Below are 19,678 nucleotides of genomic sequence, written 5' to 3' on the forward strand. Positions count from 1 at the left end.
ATAAAATTTTCCCCATGGGTCCAATTTTGGATAAAATTTTAAAATCTTTTTAATGATGTGACCCAAATTTAATTGTTTTTACAAAGTGTGATGATTATTTAAAAAAATAAAAACAACTAATAAATGATTTGCAATGAGCATTTAGTAATTTTCACCTTCTAGAAGCAAATCAATTTTCCCCAAGCAAGTATAAGTACAAATGTTTTATCCCACATTGCTTGTGTGGTGAAAACTCAAGGCAAAAGCAAGTTTACAAGGGGGGTAGCCAGCATTATAATATTATTATACTTGCCAAGTGTGTGTCAAACTCGAGCGATTTTTTTTCTCCAACTCGCGAATTTGGTGAAGTGTCAAGTTGACACCATCGGGCTGAAGATTATTCTCATTGCTTAATTTCCTTCATTCCCAGCCTTGGAGATTTGTTTTGGCTGCCACTAGAGAGCATTTGACATCATTTTCAGACTTAGACGACTTTTTGCAAGGGTGGCACCATCTTTGGAAAGGGACGATTTTTATTTTCGGGAGGTTTTTACCTCAATTTTGAGGTGCTTTCACCATTTGTGACGCCTTGGCTGGGAGGTTGCTAATTGACATTTTCAGACCTGATTTTCTCCTCCGTTCCTGAGATTTTTTAAATCCATTGTTGGCTGGGCACGTCATTTTCAGACATATATTTCATTGACAGATCATTTGTGCCTAAGGCGATTTTGTCTAAGGATTAATTGGAGGTGTTCTAAGACGATTTCCAGAGCTTCTAAGTGCTGTTGCAGGTCTACGACGCCATTGTTGCAGGCTGTCCTCAGAAAAATACCATTTCCAGCCACTTGTCAACATAGACGATTTTAATTTGGAAGCATTCTTGCTTCATTCCGGGCCCATTTTCTGAGTTTATCTTCATTCCTAAGGGTGTTGGTAAGTCTAGAGACTCCATTTCCAGCCCTACATACGTACTCAGATTTACCCATGTTTGCCTTGAGAAATTGATTTACATCATATATTTTGCATTTTGAGTGATTGCAATATGATTTTAACAGTGTTCCACGAGTGTTGGGGACACGGGGACACGGGGACGGGTTTCCAAGACGGGGGGACCTGTTGTGACGTTTTCACACATCACCCCATTGCAAATGGAGACCCCCTACTTTTTTAGGCCCTTCCAGTCTTTTGGCTTTGCTTTTCAGGTCTTTTCACAACAGTCTTAAATCTACTTTTCGTTTGAGCGAGTTTGGTGAAGTCTAGGGCATGTTTTGTCTTTTTGGGGGTTTATGCCTTTTGTTCTAGATTTTAGGGGTTTCTGATAGGGTTTTGAAGAAACTGAACATACGAATGGAATTAGGACCCTAAAAGGAACCTCCCAATAAAATTTGAGCCAAAACGGAGCAACTTTCTATTTTTAGAAAGTTCCTATTTTTTAGGGATTTTACTGAGTCCCGGATTGGTCTAATTTTGCCAAAAATCAAACTTACTATTTTTAGTAAGTGCTTTTCTGACCTATTTTGCCCAAACCTTGACATTTTGAAACACTTACTATTTGGGAAAATCTATTTTTGCCAGGATCTTCACAGGAAAACACTGAAAGCTGAATATCTCTAAAGACGCTGAAAACTGAACGTTCCTGAAGACAATTTCTAAATCCGGAAGAGTCAGAAGGCAGACAAGTTGGATCAAAAAATGGTTAAGTTTGGAACTCCTATTCCAAAAGAGGAAAGCATGCAAAATCATCCAAGTCTAGAAATTCACATCAATCCACCAATGTCATCCTAATCCAAAAATGGCTTGAAATTTGACTAAGTCTGAAAACTTGAAAGATCTTCCAAAATCCAGAATTTGCATTATGATTCCTATGGGCAAGAATCCATCACCTCTATGAAATTCCGCCCTAACACCTGGGAGGGCGCCAAATAGCAAGAGGCATGGAAAAGTGCAAAAGTAATGAATTCCTTACCAATGAAGAATCATTGCCCAAGTCCAAATGCAGGTGCCCAAGTCAAGGTACCAAGGAAGAGCATGGAAAGGATGAATTTCCTTTATCAAAGTCAAAATTCCAGGCCCAGTCAGGAAGTTGAGAATTTTCTAAGGCATGGAAATAATAAAATTCCTTACACCAAGTTGAATTCCACGTTCCACGCCTAAGTTTGAAAGTCCAAGATGGAAATTTCCAAGGCAAAGGAAAATTTCGAGGGTCAAGGAAGAATGGAAATGCAGAAACCCCCTTAGTGGAAATTTTGAAAAAATCTATTTTTAGACACCAGATCTCGTTGAAATCCAGAATTTTTTTGCAAATTTGCACTCGTGAGGGAATTCTCTCTCTCCTAGACCCGAGTCCTAAATTTTAGGAAAGTTCCTAAGAAATAGGAGATGGTGGAAAATCATTAAAAATCTCCTCCAGAACAAGGAAAGTTCGAGAATCTTCAAGAAAATTCTTCATGGATCAAATTCTTCCCAGATAAAGTTTTCTCTCTCCAAGGGTTTCTCGCCAAGTGGCAGATGGGTCAACGCATGAAGAATTAATGGAGCATCTTTTGCATGTAGCCGTCACATTTAAGGCATTATGGCAGATTCTTCTTTTTTTTTGGCATGCAGCCGTCACGTTTAGGAAATGATGGTGCATTTATGGCATTGTTGTGACGTTTTCACACATCGCCCCATTGCAAATGGGGACCCTTGCTTTTTTGCTTTTTAGGGTTTGTTCTTTAGTTTTTTTAGGGTTTTGTTAGCTAGCCTTTGCATTTTGAGTGTCGCCCAGGGGATCACATGGATAAGCAAGTCCGGCTTGAGTGAGGTCCTGATCCTGAAATTTGGCTAAGTCTGGAATGTCCTGATCCTGAAATTTGACTAAGTCTGGAAACTGAAAAAACCTCCAAAAACTAGATTTTGCAATATAACTCCTGGAGGTCTGAAACCACTCTCAAACATCCTGAAAGTATATATGGAATATAACTTAAAGTATAAGTCAAATTTCGCTCCTGTCCTTCACTGAGGATCCAGAGCGAATTTCGCTCCTGTCCCTCCCAGGAGGACCAAGGCGAAGCGCTCCTGTCCCTCACCAAGGGTCCAGAGCGATAATACTTATTTGAGCCATTCCTGACCTTGTTTGGACGAATCGAGACATCAAAGGCATGGTGAAGGACGAAATGAGCATGATAGAGCATCCAGACTTGATCAAAAACAATGAAACGATGAAGTTTTTGCCTAGAGGGTCAAATTCGCTCCTGTCCCTCACTGAAGGACCAGAGCGAAATTCTTCATAAGGTACGATCTGGGCAAAGATCAAGCAAGTTTTATGTTTGAAGGCAAGAAAGGAGATGAATTGAACCCATTGAAGACAAATTGAAGATTATCAAACATCAACAAGGGACTTAAAAATCTAAGTTCGCTCCTGTCCCTCAGGAAGGGACCAGAGCGATTTTTACTTTAGATGATTTTCTTGCCAAGTTACAATCAATCCCAGGGCATGGATGAATGAAAGGAGGTACAACGGATCCGTTGAAGATAATTTGCGAAGATGATAAAGTGAGATGAAGCCCACAAGAGCAAAATCGCTCCTGTCCCTCTCCAAGGGACCAGGGCGATATGATGATTATATTGCCTCTTCTTCAAATTCAAATCACTCCAAGGCAAAGAACAAGGTGCCAAGGACGTTTCGAAGCATCTCCATCAAGCACAAAGTTACAAGGATCGCCACATTGAGGGATTTGCTCTAAAATATCCTAATTCGCTCCTGTCCCTCAGGAAGGGACCAGAGCGAAAATTGCATAAAGGCATAGATTTCGAAAGTTAAACAAGCATCAAGCCACCAAGAAGAATCAAGGGACGTCATTTCACGCATTGAAGGTAATGGCAAGTTGAAGAACGCAAGAACAAACTCAAAACCTTGAGGATCGCTCCTGTCCCTCTCCAAGGGACCAGAGCGATGTTTATTATATTGGCCAATTCATGCAAAAATCACGTGAGGTCAAGGTTTTCCAAGGTCCTAAGAGGTCCAAGGCATGATTAGAAGGTGATATACAAAGACTTCAAACGTTAAATGATCATCAAATTAACACAGAGGCTATATCGCTCCTGTCCCTCTCCAAGGGACCAGGGCGATTTGCTTAGGATTCTTCATTTTCCTTCAAGTTCATGCCAAGTCAAGGTTTTTCGGGATCACACAAGGTATAAGGTGTCATTTGAAGATGATTTACAAAGGTTTCGAATGTCAAAATATTATCAAATGAGCTATAGAGCTTATATCGCTCCTGTCCTTTGGACAAGGACCAAAGCGATTTTTACAAAAACACTCATGCTCCTTCAAAATCAAGACAATGCAAGGATTGGCGAAGTAAAGGACGTCCTTTGGAAGACAATGAACGAAGAACGAAGATCAAGTGTTTGCAAATTTGAGCCAGGACATGGAGATCGCTCCTGTCCCTCTCCAAGGGACCAGGGCGATATTTGCCAAAACACTTATAATCCTTTGAAGACCATGTCAAAACAAGGTTGTACAAGGTTTTAAACATCATTTGGAAGGCGATACAAAGGGAGATGGACGTTAAATATTACCAATTTGTGCTTGAAATGGAGAAAACACATGGATCGCTCCTGTCCCTCTCTAAGGGACCAGGGCGATATCACCACAAAAGGACATTCAATCGCAAGGAAAAGTTAATCAAGCTCGAAGGACCTAACAAAAATGTCGATTTGAACGTGGAGATGAAGACTTTGGACGTCGAAATTGCAAGAATCAAGACCCAGTTGATGGATCGCTCCTGTCCCTCAGCCAGGGACCAGGGCGATGAGGTTTGTTTATTTCATTTTCAAATTTTGGCATTCAAACACATTTTTGAATTTATTTAAATGCTAGAAAATTCGATAAGATTGAAAATTTAATTAAAAATAGCATTTAAATATTGCATTTAAATATTAATTAATTTTTGCCTTGTAAAAAAAAAAAAAATCGAAGTTTATTAATTAAAAACGATGGCAAATTAATTAATTATTATAGAGCGCTTGGTATTTTATTGTTTTATGAAGGTCGGCCTTTATTATTTATTTAAAAATCGTTTAAATTGCTTTATTTTTACAAAAGTCGGCCTAAATGGTGGTGAGAGGTGTGAGCGCTATAAAGGGAGGAGTAGTTTATTTCATTTTCACATCATCATTTATCATCTCTCATATGCGACTTGGAGAAGGCAAAAGAGGAGCGAATTTCATACAAAGGAAGGGCGAAATTATCATTCAAGAGGAGGTGCGAATTGTGTTCAAGGTGCGAGTCTTATCAATAGGAAGACACAAGCATTATCAAAGGAGTTCGAGTTTCAAGTTAGGTGAACTTGCCAAGGACATTGAAGAACACATCAAAGACTCCAAGGGTGGCGAATTGATAAAGAGGACGTTCCTTATCCTTGAAGATCACGTTGAAGGCTTCTAACATTAATTTTGCCTAGGCAATCCTTGTTTTGCATTCTAAAGTTAGCTCTCAAGTGAGGTATGACGATATGGATTTATTGTTTTGATTTTGATCATTGATCGTTATAGCTTAAATTTTGAATTTTGAAATTTTGAATTCCAGTAGCTCAGTCTTTTTTAGGAAATGATTAATAAAGGACTTATCACTAAGTTTCCTAAAAAATTGCTCTCTAATTTATGTTATATATTGCAAAATCATGGTACTAATTTTGAAATGTTGTGTAGGCATCAAATGGAGATCTCTTCAAGGAAAATCAAGCCGGATCAAGGACGGTCTTCGCCAGGACGATCAAGCCAGGACAAGGGTGACCTATTTCAATCCAGCGTTCCAAGGCGAGGTACATCATCATCCTGCGCATCAAGGACACAAGGAGTTGGAACAAGGGCTCGTTGAAGAAGTAAATAGTTCCAGATGAATTAATTAAAGCAAGCTTCTCAACAACATCAAGTTGAATATCTACCAAGTTACAAGTGTCAAATGAGGTGGCGTCCTAGTCATCATTTCTCCAATCAGTGAGGTCCACCTCAGCATGTCCAGATTCAATGTACTTAACTCATGGAAGGTGGCACAAACTCCAGTGTACCTACCCCGGCTATTCATTGGTCGATTTTTCTAGAGAGGACATGTGTCCAAGCAATACAATTTTGTCATTGGTCAAGCATTAAATGTTATGTAATGGTTGTAACAAACCCTAATTAGGGTTTTCATTGTAAAATCTTGGCCATTGATCTTGAATTGATCTAAGCCATCAAATTGTATTGTGGGCACTATATAAGCCCAGGCATTTCATTTGTAAAGGCTAATTGGCAATAAGTTAGAGATAGCATGTAAATAGTTGGAAGAGTTAGAATATAGTTGATAGAATAGTAATTAGAGTAGAATAGGAGGACAAGGCAAGAAATTGTTGCCATTGATTGTAAACAAACTCCATTTTCATTGAAGTAATGGTGAAGTGTGTCGTTTCTTGCAATTTGCATGGTTTCTTGTTGAGTCTTCAATCCTAGATGGTAGATGATTAGATGAATGGAGGAAATGTGATTGATTAATGGTGGAATTCGTACATCCATACTAATAGCAGTTTGTTGATTGCAGACTTGCCTTGCGTAGTCAACTGGAATCATTCAGCCTAAGCTCAATTTCAATTTGTCGCTTTTTCATTGATATGCATCAACTTGATGGTGTCTATGCCTGTGGTGATGATTTGAACATCATAAAGCTTCCCTTAGAAGATCGCACTAGCCTTGTGTAGATGTTCCATTGATGTCAAAACAAGACCTAGTTGGAGTTTCATCAAAAAATCAAATCATTGCTCCTACATTCTTAGTATTAGGAATAGATCCTCTCTTCACCCCCTTCCTTTTTCCCTTTTTTTTAATCTAAGTTAGTGAGAGCTTGTGTTCTAGCAAAGTAGATCGGAAATTCAATCACCAAATGTAAGTCCCCTTGTGATTCCAGCAAATCACATCATACCACGGAGAGCTTATCCACATGTAGAGACCCTACCAAAAGGAACCTTGAAGTCATCCTAACTGATCCTTCATGCGAATCTTCAGCAGTTAGCGACTTTATTCAAGAGAGGATAAGATACCCTTAGGTATTTTATTCTGTGTATGATGGTGTACAAAATACACGTCAACAGGCATCATGGGGCGATTTTGCATGGAGGCATATTTATTGCATTTATGATTTATTGGGCGAGCTTGATGGATGATGGTGCATTCAAAGCACAATGGACACCATTTTTGGCAGGAATGTAATTAATTGTAATGGGATGGAATTAATTGTATATGGGCATGATGGGTTATTAATTGGAGATTCCCACCTTGTTGCATCTTGAGTGGAGAATTTTTTAGGGTAAACCCTAATTAGGGTTTGCATGTAATCATGGCTTGAGGCCTATATAAAGGGGTGACCCCCCTCATTTGAAAAAGGAGGGAGATTTGTATGAAATTGTTGCGATAGGTTTTGAGATAATAACAGTGAAACATTGTTCTCTGATGGTGTTCACTTAAGTTATTTTTTCAAGACTTGCATGGTTTCACCTCCCTCACTTAGAGTAGAAGTAGTATAGTGCTTTGATTTCAATGGAGAATGTAATGGTGTTTGATGAATTTCCATTGTTCATACTTTTTGCATCTTGCTGATTGTAAGTTGCAATGTAAAGTTAGCCTAAACCCCCTAAATTTGTGCTAAGTTCGATTGTAGATGGTTGTTTGGATTGCGTCGTTTTTGGGTATTCAAATATACTTTCTCAATTTTAAAATCCTCTAGCATCCCCAAAAGATTGCACCGGTTCCTGCGGAGTTGTAGTTGATCTTGGCGAAGCAGAGCTTGGTTTATTTGCAATTTGTCCACCAAAGCACTATTCATTGTTATCACTACCCTTAGGAGTAGATTTAGATCCTTCTAAACCCTTTCCCCTTTACTTTCAGTTCATTTTAGTTCGTTCGAAGCAACACAATCGCAGAAATTGTCATATTCGATGATGGAGTTCCAGCCACAACAAAGAAGTGAAAGAATGATGCAAACGTAAGGCCCCTTGGATTACGAGCAATCACATCAGCCAACTAAGTCATGTCCACGCATTGAAGGAACCTTGGAGTTGATTGTTTGAACTTCTTGCAATCTTAGCATGCAATCGCACTTTGATCAAGAGAGAGTGAAGTGATCGTTAGGCAACTTTATTTTGTGTTTGACGCTGTCATAAAAAACACGTCAACAAGACCAAGGGCCTAAGTTTGGGGACGGCGGGTGGATGGTGGCGGGGGGTGGGGGGGTGGTGGTGCTGATATAGTTATACATATACATATAGTACTTGAAAAACTAGTTTTGAAAATATGTATGATAGTATAGCAGTATAAGAATTAGATTTCAAATGAACCTATAGGAAATTTGAAATACTAAATATAAATACTAAGATTTCTTCAATGCTAATACAAATGAAAACATCAAATTGGAGATTTCTATTATATCGAAAAACGAAAACGAAAATGAAAATATGAATATCTGATGCCATTGCAAAGTCTATAATAATAAAGATGATTACATGATTCATCACTACAATGAGTAGCCAAATACAAATACATGTAGCAATAGCATTACAAAAGAGACTAGAGTCAAAGACAAAATGACAAAACTCAAAATGTGGCCAATGGAGGCCTCGAATCATCTGCAAACTCCTTCTCACTGGAACTCTTGGACTCTTGAAGATCAAGATCCCTCAAGCTCACACCAACTAGCCCTACATCTGAAGTGGTAGGATCATCCTCATCAATCTGTAAAGGCTCCTCTGGCTCTACATCCCATCGTGTCACTGGACTCTCCTTGTACACAAGTGTCTTGCGGTCCATGAGACGCAAAGCATTGTGTACAGCCACAAGCTTCTCTGCTCTCTTAGAGGTAAGTTTGTTCCTCTTAAGAGAGTGGATGAAGCTATATGTAGACCAGTTCCTCTCAGCAACTAAAGAACTAGAAACCTGGGATAGCAAACAGATGGCTAGAGTGGTGGTCAAAGATTTCGGGCCATGACAATTCCACCACAAAAGTGGGTCCTCCTGTGTCAGTGTCTATATCCATCTTTGCCGCATCTAAATAACCTCTAAGAGTGGCAAATCTTCCCCACTCAGTGTGAATTGTGTCGGCATCTCTAGAATCAAACATCTTCTCTACGCACATAAAGAAACCCGCCTTCACCTCATCATCCTAAATCGGTGTCACTCTACCCGATCTAGCCTTGTACCACTTAGGATTCAAGGCAAAGGCAGCCATATGCAAAGGAGTGTTCAACTTGTCCCATCTACGCTGAATGATAGGCCGGATTTTCTCATTGTAGAACGCTAGAGAGGGGTCCTTCACTCGCACAGTAGCCCTCATCTGGTCATGCATAGAGTCAATGCACTCATACACCTCTCCAAGGTTAGGTGCATCCCCATCCCCACATCTAATCACATGGGATACTAGAGAAATGATGGAGACAATGTATTTCCCATTAGTCCAAAACACATCACTCTTCACTATCTCCTTCACCCTTCTCTCCTCCTTTGTCTTGGCCTCAGCCCACCTATTCTACTCATTAGTCATAACCATGAGTTGCAATGCCTCTTGCAACTCAATAATTCTCTCCAAGAGAATGAAATAGGATGCATATCTGGTCTCAATTGGTTTCAAGAACTCCTTCGCGAAGATCCCAAAGGGTGCATGTGAAGTGTGGTGGTTGCAGATAAACATTTGCACATCTCTCGCATTGGTGACTCCTCTAATCCAGTCAATCTTCCCCATGTCCTTGAGTGCATTGTTCATGGCATGCACACAACATGGGGTCCACCAAATGTGTCTATAGGCTGCCTCAATGAGTCTCCATGCTGCTCTACACACATGGGCTGCATCTGTCAATACTTGGACCACATTTTGTGGCCCAACCTCCTCAAAAGCCTCCCTGAGGACCTGAAACTGGAAATCAGCATCTTTACGATGCCCTGTACAATCAACTGCTCTAAGTAAGTATGGGCCCTCTACACATGTGACCGTGACGTTGATGAGTGGACGATGACTAATGTTCGTCCACCCATCCATAACTATGCTGCACCCCGATGCCACCCAACATGCCTTCATCTTCTCCATCAAAATATTGTTCTTGGAATAGTATGCATCCAAGATCGAGGTCCTCGTTTTCATCTCCCCTGGTGGCACATAAGATGGTCCTCCCTTTGCCACCATAGCCATCATCTCCCTATAATAAGGAGACCGTGTAACATGAAATGGAATGCCATTAGCAAAGAAGAACTTGCCAATGGATTCATCTATCTCATCTCTTAGCTGCAAATTAAACATATCAGCAATGGGGTTGCTCTGTGGTGTTTGCAACCTACATTTCCCTGCCCCAGCAGCAGTAGAAGTGGAAGTGGATGGAGATCCAAACATCATTCCTCCCATCTGCGAAGCATGAGAATTATGTGGCAGATTCTGGCTGCGCTACAGGGCTGCCCTAGCAGACAAAGTAGTAGGCATTGAAATATTTGTGTCATATGGAACCCCCCAAGCCTATTAAACTCAATTTTGTACTGTATATTTTTAGCTTCCTCCAAAAACTTACAATGTTTCACGCCTTTTCCTCTCCAAAAAAGAAAGTGTGCATTCACCCTACTAATGCTACCAAACCATTCAGTGTCACAAATGTTGCACTTCCACTTCCTTGTTCCCCCACTTGAATGCGATGTGCCTTGTACTGATATTCTTGACGCAATCTGTTTGAGAGGAGACTTAGGATCAAAATGACCCCTAGCATAGCTGGTGCGCTCGCCATAGAACTAGATTGGGCTCCAGGATCAGCTAAATAGGATGATTCTAGTGATTTTAAATGCATTCCAAGAGACTATAGCTGTTTCACAAAATTATGAATCCAACTAAATGAATCAGCTAGTTAAACTCTACATACTTGCAGCCTTAAACATCAGATTTTTGCTGAGTACTTCACTGCTGATGATAAATAACAATATTTAGTACAAGTTCTACCTTAAAATATAGAGGACATATGCCAATAACAACAAAGCAAGATTTATGCCTTGAAGGCTAAATAGTCAAGTCATCGGGGTTCATTAAGGATAGCCACTAAATTTGTCAATGGAAGGAATTACTGATGCTTGTATGGGATAAGCAAAACTGAAACAAAACTAGAGCTCCAATAATAAAATAACAAGGTGTGAGAAAAGGGGTCCAAGTGGTCGAGACGCATCTAGACAGAACATTACATTTACTAAATACTCAAGCTGCAGACTCCATTCAGGTTAGTCCCTAAATTTGTAATGACTAGAGTTATTGGTGCTTTTATAAGATTAAGAAAATTTGAACATAATTATTGCTAACTAAAATGTGTACAAGGAGCATAAATTCACATCAAATGAGGCACGCAAAAAATAGTGCCAACATGTAGGGTTACTTTGTGAGCATAGAATGTCATGCTCCCTAGGATTCATAGCTTGAGATTGGACATCTTGCTATAAGTATAAACACATTACATCAAATGAGGATAGAATACAGTAGAGTACAGAGTATAGGCACAAACCTTTCATAACTACATATAACTAAAACTATCTCCTAGGAGATCTCCAATTAATGAAGTCCTGTGACATGAGATTTCGTGGAAGGCATTCTGAGGTTCTGCAACATGGTAGTGGTCTTCCCACAAGGGTAATAGGGATCTATTTGAAAAGGTAGGTGTGCTCTGCAGGTAATATATAGATTGTTGTTATTCATTTCACACAAATGAGTGGATAATTTATAGTGATATTGGGCTGGGCATCTCTGCATTGAAGTGTGTCAATTTGACACTTACACAAGGGAACGGACATGAGTCCTAGTGTTGGCCTGAACTTAGTGTGTCAATGATTCAACACAAAGGGCACTCTCTGAGATTGGTTGAACCTGATGGTCAATGATCAACCAATGAGCTTGGTATGTATTAGTGTTAGCATGGTTGTTTGTTGGTACACTTAAAACAATCCAATAAGCATGGTGCATCTGTTTTGGGATTTGGCATGTATTCAGGTTTAATATGTATTTGTATTTACAAGTATTGGTGTTGTCTTGCATTAATGTTTATCTTATATTGCTATTCCTTCTATTGTACTGACTACTATTGATGGATGTAGCATCTTGGGATGTTTCGTATGACACTTTAAGTTATCTTGTGAAGGTTTGTAATGTCTTGTGAGGTCTTTTGGTTGTACTTAAAAATCTATGGTGAATTGTAATATTCTTGTTATTGAAATAAGTTGGTAAAGTCAAACTGTTGTTCTACTTATTTCCTAAACTTTTGAAGTAAGAACACAAGCACATTACAGAGACCAGTACTATTAAAAATCTGATGATCTCAGATAAAATCATTAGAAGCACATACAGGTACAAAAACATGTTATTTAGTACATAAACTTAGTATATGAGCACCTTGCCATGACAAAAAGCTCACGAACCATCCTTGATCCTTCTCCTATGTATTTCTGAACCAATTCAGAACCAGAAACTCTGATAAAAGTGCAGTCTGTATGATGTGCAACTGCCCTTGCCAGCAAAGTCTTTCCTGTTCCAGGAGGTCCATACAGAAGTACACCCTAAGAAGAGCAAAGGAAAAAATACATCAAATCAATTCTGACACCAAAGCTTTGAATGGGTAATATAAAATTCATCCTGAGAAAACCAAGACAAATTACAGAACTTACAAGCTATACATTATAGATGAAGTAATGCCTCTGGCATGAAGGTATATGATAACTGCAAACTTGTAAAGCATACCTTTGGTTGTGCAATTCCAAGACTCTCAAATAGTTCTGGATGCTTGATGGGAAGTTCAATAACCTGTATTTGAATTCAAAATGTCACATATATGTAACCATCTTCAAAACACAATCAAGATAGCATCTCAAGATAGTCTTAACCAGCGCCCTACCACCCTGCTGTTGTGCACAAAAAGAGATGTCCAGAAGATAATTCATATATAAAAATATTGTACCTCTTTGATTTCCTTAATCTGTTGATCAAGACCTCCAATCATATCATAAGTGGAATCTGGCACTTTCTCCACCTTCATCAGATTCACTAAAGGATCTACTTTGCTAGGCAAAATCAAGTGAAGAACATAACTATCATTACGAAGAGCTACTCGTGTGGAAGGTGTGATTTTTGTTATGTCAATATTCTTGTCAATATCGACTACATATTTTCCTTCTGGATGTACCTGTCAATATCAATAACTGAAATTAATTTCCATGTCTCGTGTCTGTCCAAAAAGAATTACCAAGCCTATTGTCTGTTTTGTTGAATTCTTACATCATTAGTATGATATCAGTATATTAGTAAGTGAATTAATTAAGAATTAGTTTCTCGTTGGCTAGGTAAGTATTTTATACTAGGAAAATGGCTTTATAAAGCAATTCATTGAAATTTATTAACCATCTTTTGTGATACCTAGTATCTTAGAATTAATATATTACATTAATGATATCAGATTTCCACAATCCATATTACTGTGTGAGAATTTTTTGTATCAACATTTCGATCACACTCCGTGATCCATCATCAAGATAGAACAGAGCTTAGCTGTCTTCTATCTCAATGATGGGATTAAGCTCTCTTCTATCTTAATGATGGATCACAGAGTGTGATCCGAAACGTTGATACAAATAAATTTCAGAGAGTCTAATCCAGAAAGAACAACATTATGAAATTATTAATACATTATATCATATTCAATATAGGTTAAATAAATAAAAGTTAGTAATGTTAATAATTAGTTTGAAAGTAAACTGTTGGGAATAGCTCTACCTTTTTTCAATATGGAATCAGTGCATGTAAAGGTTTTGGTACATTCATTGTAATGAGGTAATCTTTTTGTGAAGAGTTCGCAGTAGAGAATTTATATCAGCAAGTTAGAGAGCCAAATGCAACCTAACAATACGCTAACACAGAGAATTGAATGTTGCAGAGCAGGCTGCCTTGCATTCACACTTTTTTGTTAGCATCCATATAACTATGCTTTTTCCTTGCATCCTGTTGACGTGTATTTTGTACACAATCATACACAGAATAAAATACCCAAAGGCATCTTATCCTCTCTTGAATAAAGTCTCTAACTGCTGAAGATATCACAAGAAGGATCAATTAGGGTGACTCCAATGTTCTTTTTAGTAGGGTCTCTACGTGTGGATAAGCACCAGTGGTCGTTGTGATTGTTGTGTCATCAAGGGGCCTTACGTTTCCGAAGTAGAATTTTCTAAACTAACAAGTTCTCAAAAATATCAAAAGAGTAGGGTTCACAAGAGATCTAGTCTAATCTAACCCTAAGAATGACTCAACGTGGACGAGACTTGGCAAGATTCTACCAACTTCAATATTGCCATAAAATAACAACTCAATTGAAATTGATGCGATCTTCTAAGGTAATAAATGATTTTTCAATTCATCAAGGATCAAGGACACTACCACAAAGGCACATATCAAAGATACAACAACGATTGAAGGTTTAAGCGATTCAAGTTTCTCCAGTTGACCACGCAAGGCGTTCCTACAATCAGCAAGAAGCTAGTGGTTTGGAAAGTGAATCTCGCCAAAGATCAAATCCAACACTTTGTCCTTCGAACTAAAATACTACCTTGATTGAGAATGATTCAAGAAAGTGAACAACCATGAAGATAACCACAAGAATTGCAATAAAACACCATAACTTCAATATTTTATTGATCTCAAAGCCATCATGTACAACAATTGTTTGAAATTCCTTCCTCAAAGCTCAATCTTGCTACAAAATAACTTGCTTCTAATCTCTAATATCTCTAATTTCTCCTTAATCTCTAGTTTTCTCTAGTTACAAAATGAAAAGAAATGAGGGTATAAATAGCATCCTCCATTACAATGAACGGTCCAGATCGAAAAGAAGATCAATGGCCAAGATTATGACACCTAAACCCTAATTAGGGTTTATTACAAATAGCCCCCTTTTTACTAAACAATATTAAATGCATAGCCAAATATTAAATTTGGCACAAAAATCTAGGAGACATAGACCAATGACAATTAAGGTGCAATGTCATCTATAACAACCTCTCATCTAGAATCTTATTCCCTTTCCAATGCTCCTTTTTAGCATATGCAATGAATCTAGATATGATTCCTTCGATTTCAGCAATTGGAATCTCGGGAAGATTCCTCATTCTTTCTTCCAAGTGGATGACCTGATCAAATGCCTTGAGAAGAGCAGCGTCCCATCCAGGTTCAAGTTCTTTGGTTTTTTCAATCAGGAGCATGGTAGCAAACATCTGGTCCCGTTGCTCATCTATGATAACATTAGCATCCTTGCAAAAGATGACCTTAACTCTTTCCTCCAATTCATGTAGATCCACATCTGTCTCAACTTTGATCCTCCTGCCAAGAATAGTCCTCCTGCCAAGAATAGTACGTAGTACTTCAAACACTCCGTCCTGGATCGGGTGGATAACCTCCTCAACATGATTACATCGGGCACTGATGTCCTCGAAGAGAACTTCCTTCATCTGGAGTAAGGTTGACCACTGAAGTAAACTATGAGGTCCTCCATCCATTATCTTTTCCTGTACTAGGACCTTCCTTGATGTTTGTCTGATTACTTGCAAGACATGAATGATAACATCTTTAGTATGAGCAAAGGCAGCTACCGTTATCATCAAGTTGTGGATGATCTCAAGAACCTGGATAGCCCTATGAATAGTCTACATCATCCTTGTTGCAAATTCCATGGCAACTGTATGAGACTTGTCAATCCAAGAGCTCATAAGCTGGACCAAACTCCTGACTCTCTCTGCCTCACCAATTGATTGAAGGGGAAGTGCCTGTACGGGTGATCTTGCTGGATCCTGACGTCCCAAAGGTTGATTGAGATGGCTGAAATATGTTCTCCATGCACCGACCTCTCTCTCAAGCTTTCTATTTTTCTCCATTTCTTCCCTAAGCTTGACTTTCAATGCCTCAAATGAATCGGTGGCCTCATCTAGTGTCTGCTCGGTTGTGAGTGGACCAAGCTCAAATGTCTCTACATCATATTCTTCTGCGAGGATCTCACCTTCATACTTGTCTACTACCAGTGTAGCTATCTGCAATTTCCTGGATCCAGTCTCATCTCGGATCATCTTGGACATCTTAGTGGCCTTCTTCTTCTCTGTCACTTCCTGGGAATTTCCAACAAGGCTCTCTAAATCAATCACATTGTCTTCATCCTCAATCACAATCACCCTTGTTAGTCTTTCCTTTAACCAATCTGGGATGGCAGATCTTGTTTCTCTAACCTGTATCTCCTTAGGCAATGTTTCTTCTTCTCTGGGAGAAGATGTTACTTCGTTATCTTCTTTATCTTCATGCAACTCATTATCTTGGAAAGATCCACCTGGTGACCTTCGAGGTGCCTGTCCTTCTTTATCGTTCTGTACCATTGATTCCATAGACTCCTCTATCTCAAATGTCCTCTTCTCTTGTCGAGAAGATGTGCCAGATGAACGATCTCGGTTGGCCTCTTGCTTCTTCTTGGAAGATTCTCTTTTCTCGGGTCTCTCTTTCCTCTTCGAGCCTCTTAGATGGAGATTGCCTTCACTTACGCTTCGAAGGTTGCCTTCACTTACACTTGCTCCACCTTCAGCTGGTCTCTCCTCCAAGGTGAAAGTCATAGCTATGCCCTGCTCTCTCAACTTCTGATGCTGCACATCAACCCATCCGCGAGTACAAGACAAGACTGGAGCCATCAAAGCATCTAGATCCACATTCCAATCTAACCTTACTGATTTGCTTTCTCGATCACAGGATGATTGGAGATGTCTGCCATTGTCCTGAGCTTGGTCGGCCACTCTGTAAATCTTGCATTTCTTGATGAAATCCAAAGGCAATCTAGAATGCATCTTTCTTTTCACTTCAAGATCATCTAAGAGATTCATCATAAAATCTTCTATCTGAAACTCATGCTTATATTTTCTACCAACTGTCTCCTCTATATACCCATATGGATCAAAGCTCTCTCTCAAGGCAAAGAATGAAAAAGAATACAAAGCTAACTCCTTCTCTGCGTCATCCATGGCTAGAGCATTAGGACATACCTCAACTGAATTGCCTAATATGATAGGTACAGGAACTCCATTCCCATGTCTGTGTCCGAATGCCTTCGCATAAGCTGCCAACTGTCTAGTTACCTCAAGTAACACTATTCTGTCTGTCGGATATCTCGGCAACATGTATGGAGGTGAAGGACATCCATGAACTCTAATATAAGTAAATTTCGGAAATTGGATAAACCAAGCACCGTACCTCTTTACTAGCTCTTGTGCATCCTATGATAGCCTATTGTGAATCCCGCCTTGCAACGTCCTGGTGACGTTCATCGTGAAGGTATCATTGACTAACTTGTAGTTACTTCCTGGCGGATGATACAAGTGAACATAGGAATCACAAACTCTGACCTCGCCGGGTCCTCTTCCAATCACTCCTCTGTGAGGTAGTCCTGCATACTCAAAGCTCCTGATCAAGGCATATATGACGTATGAACTCATGTGGAAGGACTTGGTAGCCTTCAATCTCCTTAACTGTACGTCCAAGCAATGGTTAATCATTCTAGCCCAATGAATTGTTCCTTTTCCCTGAACTATCACTTGGATGAAGTAGAACATCCACTTCTCAAAATAGAAGGCTTGAGGGGCCCCTGTGACTCGGTTAAGTAGTGTTATCAAATCTCTGTACTCCTCCTGGAAGTCGATCCTATGTGGTGTATTTGGAATCTTGCTCAGGCGAGGACGACTCTTGAGTAGCCAATTCTTGTTGATGATGCTTAGGCAAGCATCTGGATCATCTTCGTACATGGACCTGGCTCCTTCTATGCTTTTGTAGACCATATCTCTGTGCTCTGGAAGATGGAAAGCCTCACTTATAGCTTCCTCTGAAAGGTAAGCCAAAGTGTTTCCTCCTTGGACACGATCGTTCTGGACTGTGGATCATAATGGCGAGCACACTCGATCATCAACTCATGGCACTGGACTGCTGGAGGGAAGCCGGCTGCCTTAATGATGCCACTTTCAATTATCCTCCTGGCGACAGGTGATGGCTTGCCAATGTAAGGGACCTCTCGAAACTTCTTCGTACTGAAGTTGCCCAAGTTGGTATCTCCAATGTTGCTCCACTTAGACACAATCTTGGTCTCCAATTCTTCGTTCTTTTGATCTTCCTTCATGAGAGCTGGACGACTGGTGGATGCTCCCGCCTTTGGGGTCGCCATTGTAACACCTACACAACATTTCATAATAAGAAATAGATATTGCAATGTATAACATAGATTAAAGATTAAATTTAGGAAACTTCATGATAAGTCTTTGAGTTATCATTTCCTAAATGCGATTGAGCTACTGAAATTCAAATTTTCAAAATTCAAAATTTAAAATCAAGACCATGATGATCAAAATTCAAAAATTCAAGACAAAAGAAGACTTCGCCATACCTCTCTTGAGAGCTAACTCTAAAAAGATGCAAAATTATGAAAATCGCCTAGGCAAAATCGAAATCTGAAGTTTTCAACGTGATCCTCCTCTAGCAAAGGCGTCTTCCTTGTCAATTCCACCACCTTGGGGTCTTCAACGTGATGATGGCAAATTCGCTCCACTTCAAACCAAGTTCGCACTACCTTTGATGAAATTTCGCACCTCCTTGATGAAATTCGCACTTCTCCTTGTCTTCCAAAATCGCATGTGAAAAGATGATAAAATGATGATTAAAAATGCAATAACTCACCTCTCCTTTATAGGCGCTCACCTCCTTAATCTCCCATAGGCCGACTTTTTTAAAATAAGGCAATTAAAAACAAATTTTAAATAAAAATCAAGGCCGACTTTGTTAAAATATGGAAAATAAAATCCAAGCGCCCCAATTTATTTATTTAAAATAATAATTAATTAATTTAATGCCTTCGTTTTTAATAGTTTCGATTTTTTAAAGGCAAAATTAATTAATTAAATGCCTTGTGCGCACTTATTAAATGCCCATTTTTATCGAAATTTAGCATTTAAAATAATTTGAAAATGATGTTAGCGCCAAAACATGGGAGATGTAAGGGGTACAAACCTCATCGCCCTGGTCCCTGACTGAGGGACAGGAGCGAACTTGACATTCTAGCTCAAATTTGTCACCTTTTAACCTTAACTTCTTGTTCGTTACCTTTCAAATGACGTGTTCAACCTTGTGTAACTTTGATTTGATGTGATCTTTGGAAAGAATGATTGATTTTATGAATATCGCCCTGGTCCTTGGCTGAAGGACAGGAGCGAACTTGCCTCTTTGCTCAAGTTGGTCACCTTTTGACGTTTGGTTCCTTGCTTATTATCTTCTCAAAAGACATTTTCGACCTTGTGCGACCTTGTGCGACGTGGTTTTTGAAAGAAATGACCAATCCAGTGAATATCGCCCTGGTCCTTGACTGAAGGACAAGAGCGAACTTTAGTCCATGGTGCAAATCCTCCATTATATTGATATCAAATAGTCTTCAAGGCGTAGAATGATGTCCTTTATTCCTTCTTGAACGTATGAAATGGGAGTGATATTCAAAATTTAAGCACTCTTAGACATTTCGCTCTGGTCCCTAAGAGAGGGACAGGAGCGAACTTGGGCATTTCCATCACTTTTGGCGGTCTTTGCAACTTCATTTCTCTCGAAGCACCTTCAAAACATCATTGCCCCCTT

The 19,678-nt window shown here is 39.4% G+C and overlaps 1 protein-coding gene across 1 annotated transcript in view; it reads right to left on the bottom strand.

Annotated features, from left to right (window-relative positions):
* Positions 1-19,678, bottom strand: part of LOC131037151 (26S proteasome regulatory subunit 8 homolog A) — a 43,184-nt gene that overhangs the window by 6,043 nt on the left and 17,463 nt on the right. Inside the window, exons 3-5 of the mRNA XM_057969197.2 lie at positions 12,954-13,178; positions 12,737-12,799; positions 12,392-12,555 (exon numbers count right to left, since the gene is read on the bottom strand). Of these exons, the coding sequence (XP_057825180.1) occupies positions 12,392-12,555; positions 12,737-12,799; positions 12,954-13,178 (452 nt within the window). The remainder of the gene's footprint in view (positions 1-12,391; positions 12,556-12,736; positions 12,800-12,953; positions 13,179-19,678) is intronic.

Source organism: Cryptomeria japonica, chromosome 7, assembly GCF_030272615.1.
Source record: "Cryptomeria japonica chromosome 7, Sugi_1.0, whole genome shotgun sequence".
Classification (NCBI taxonomy): Eukaryota; Viridiplantae; Streptophyta; class Pinopsida; order Cupressales; family Cupressaceae; genus Cryptomeria; species Cryptomeria japonica.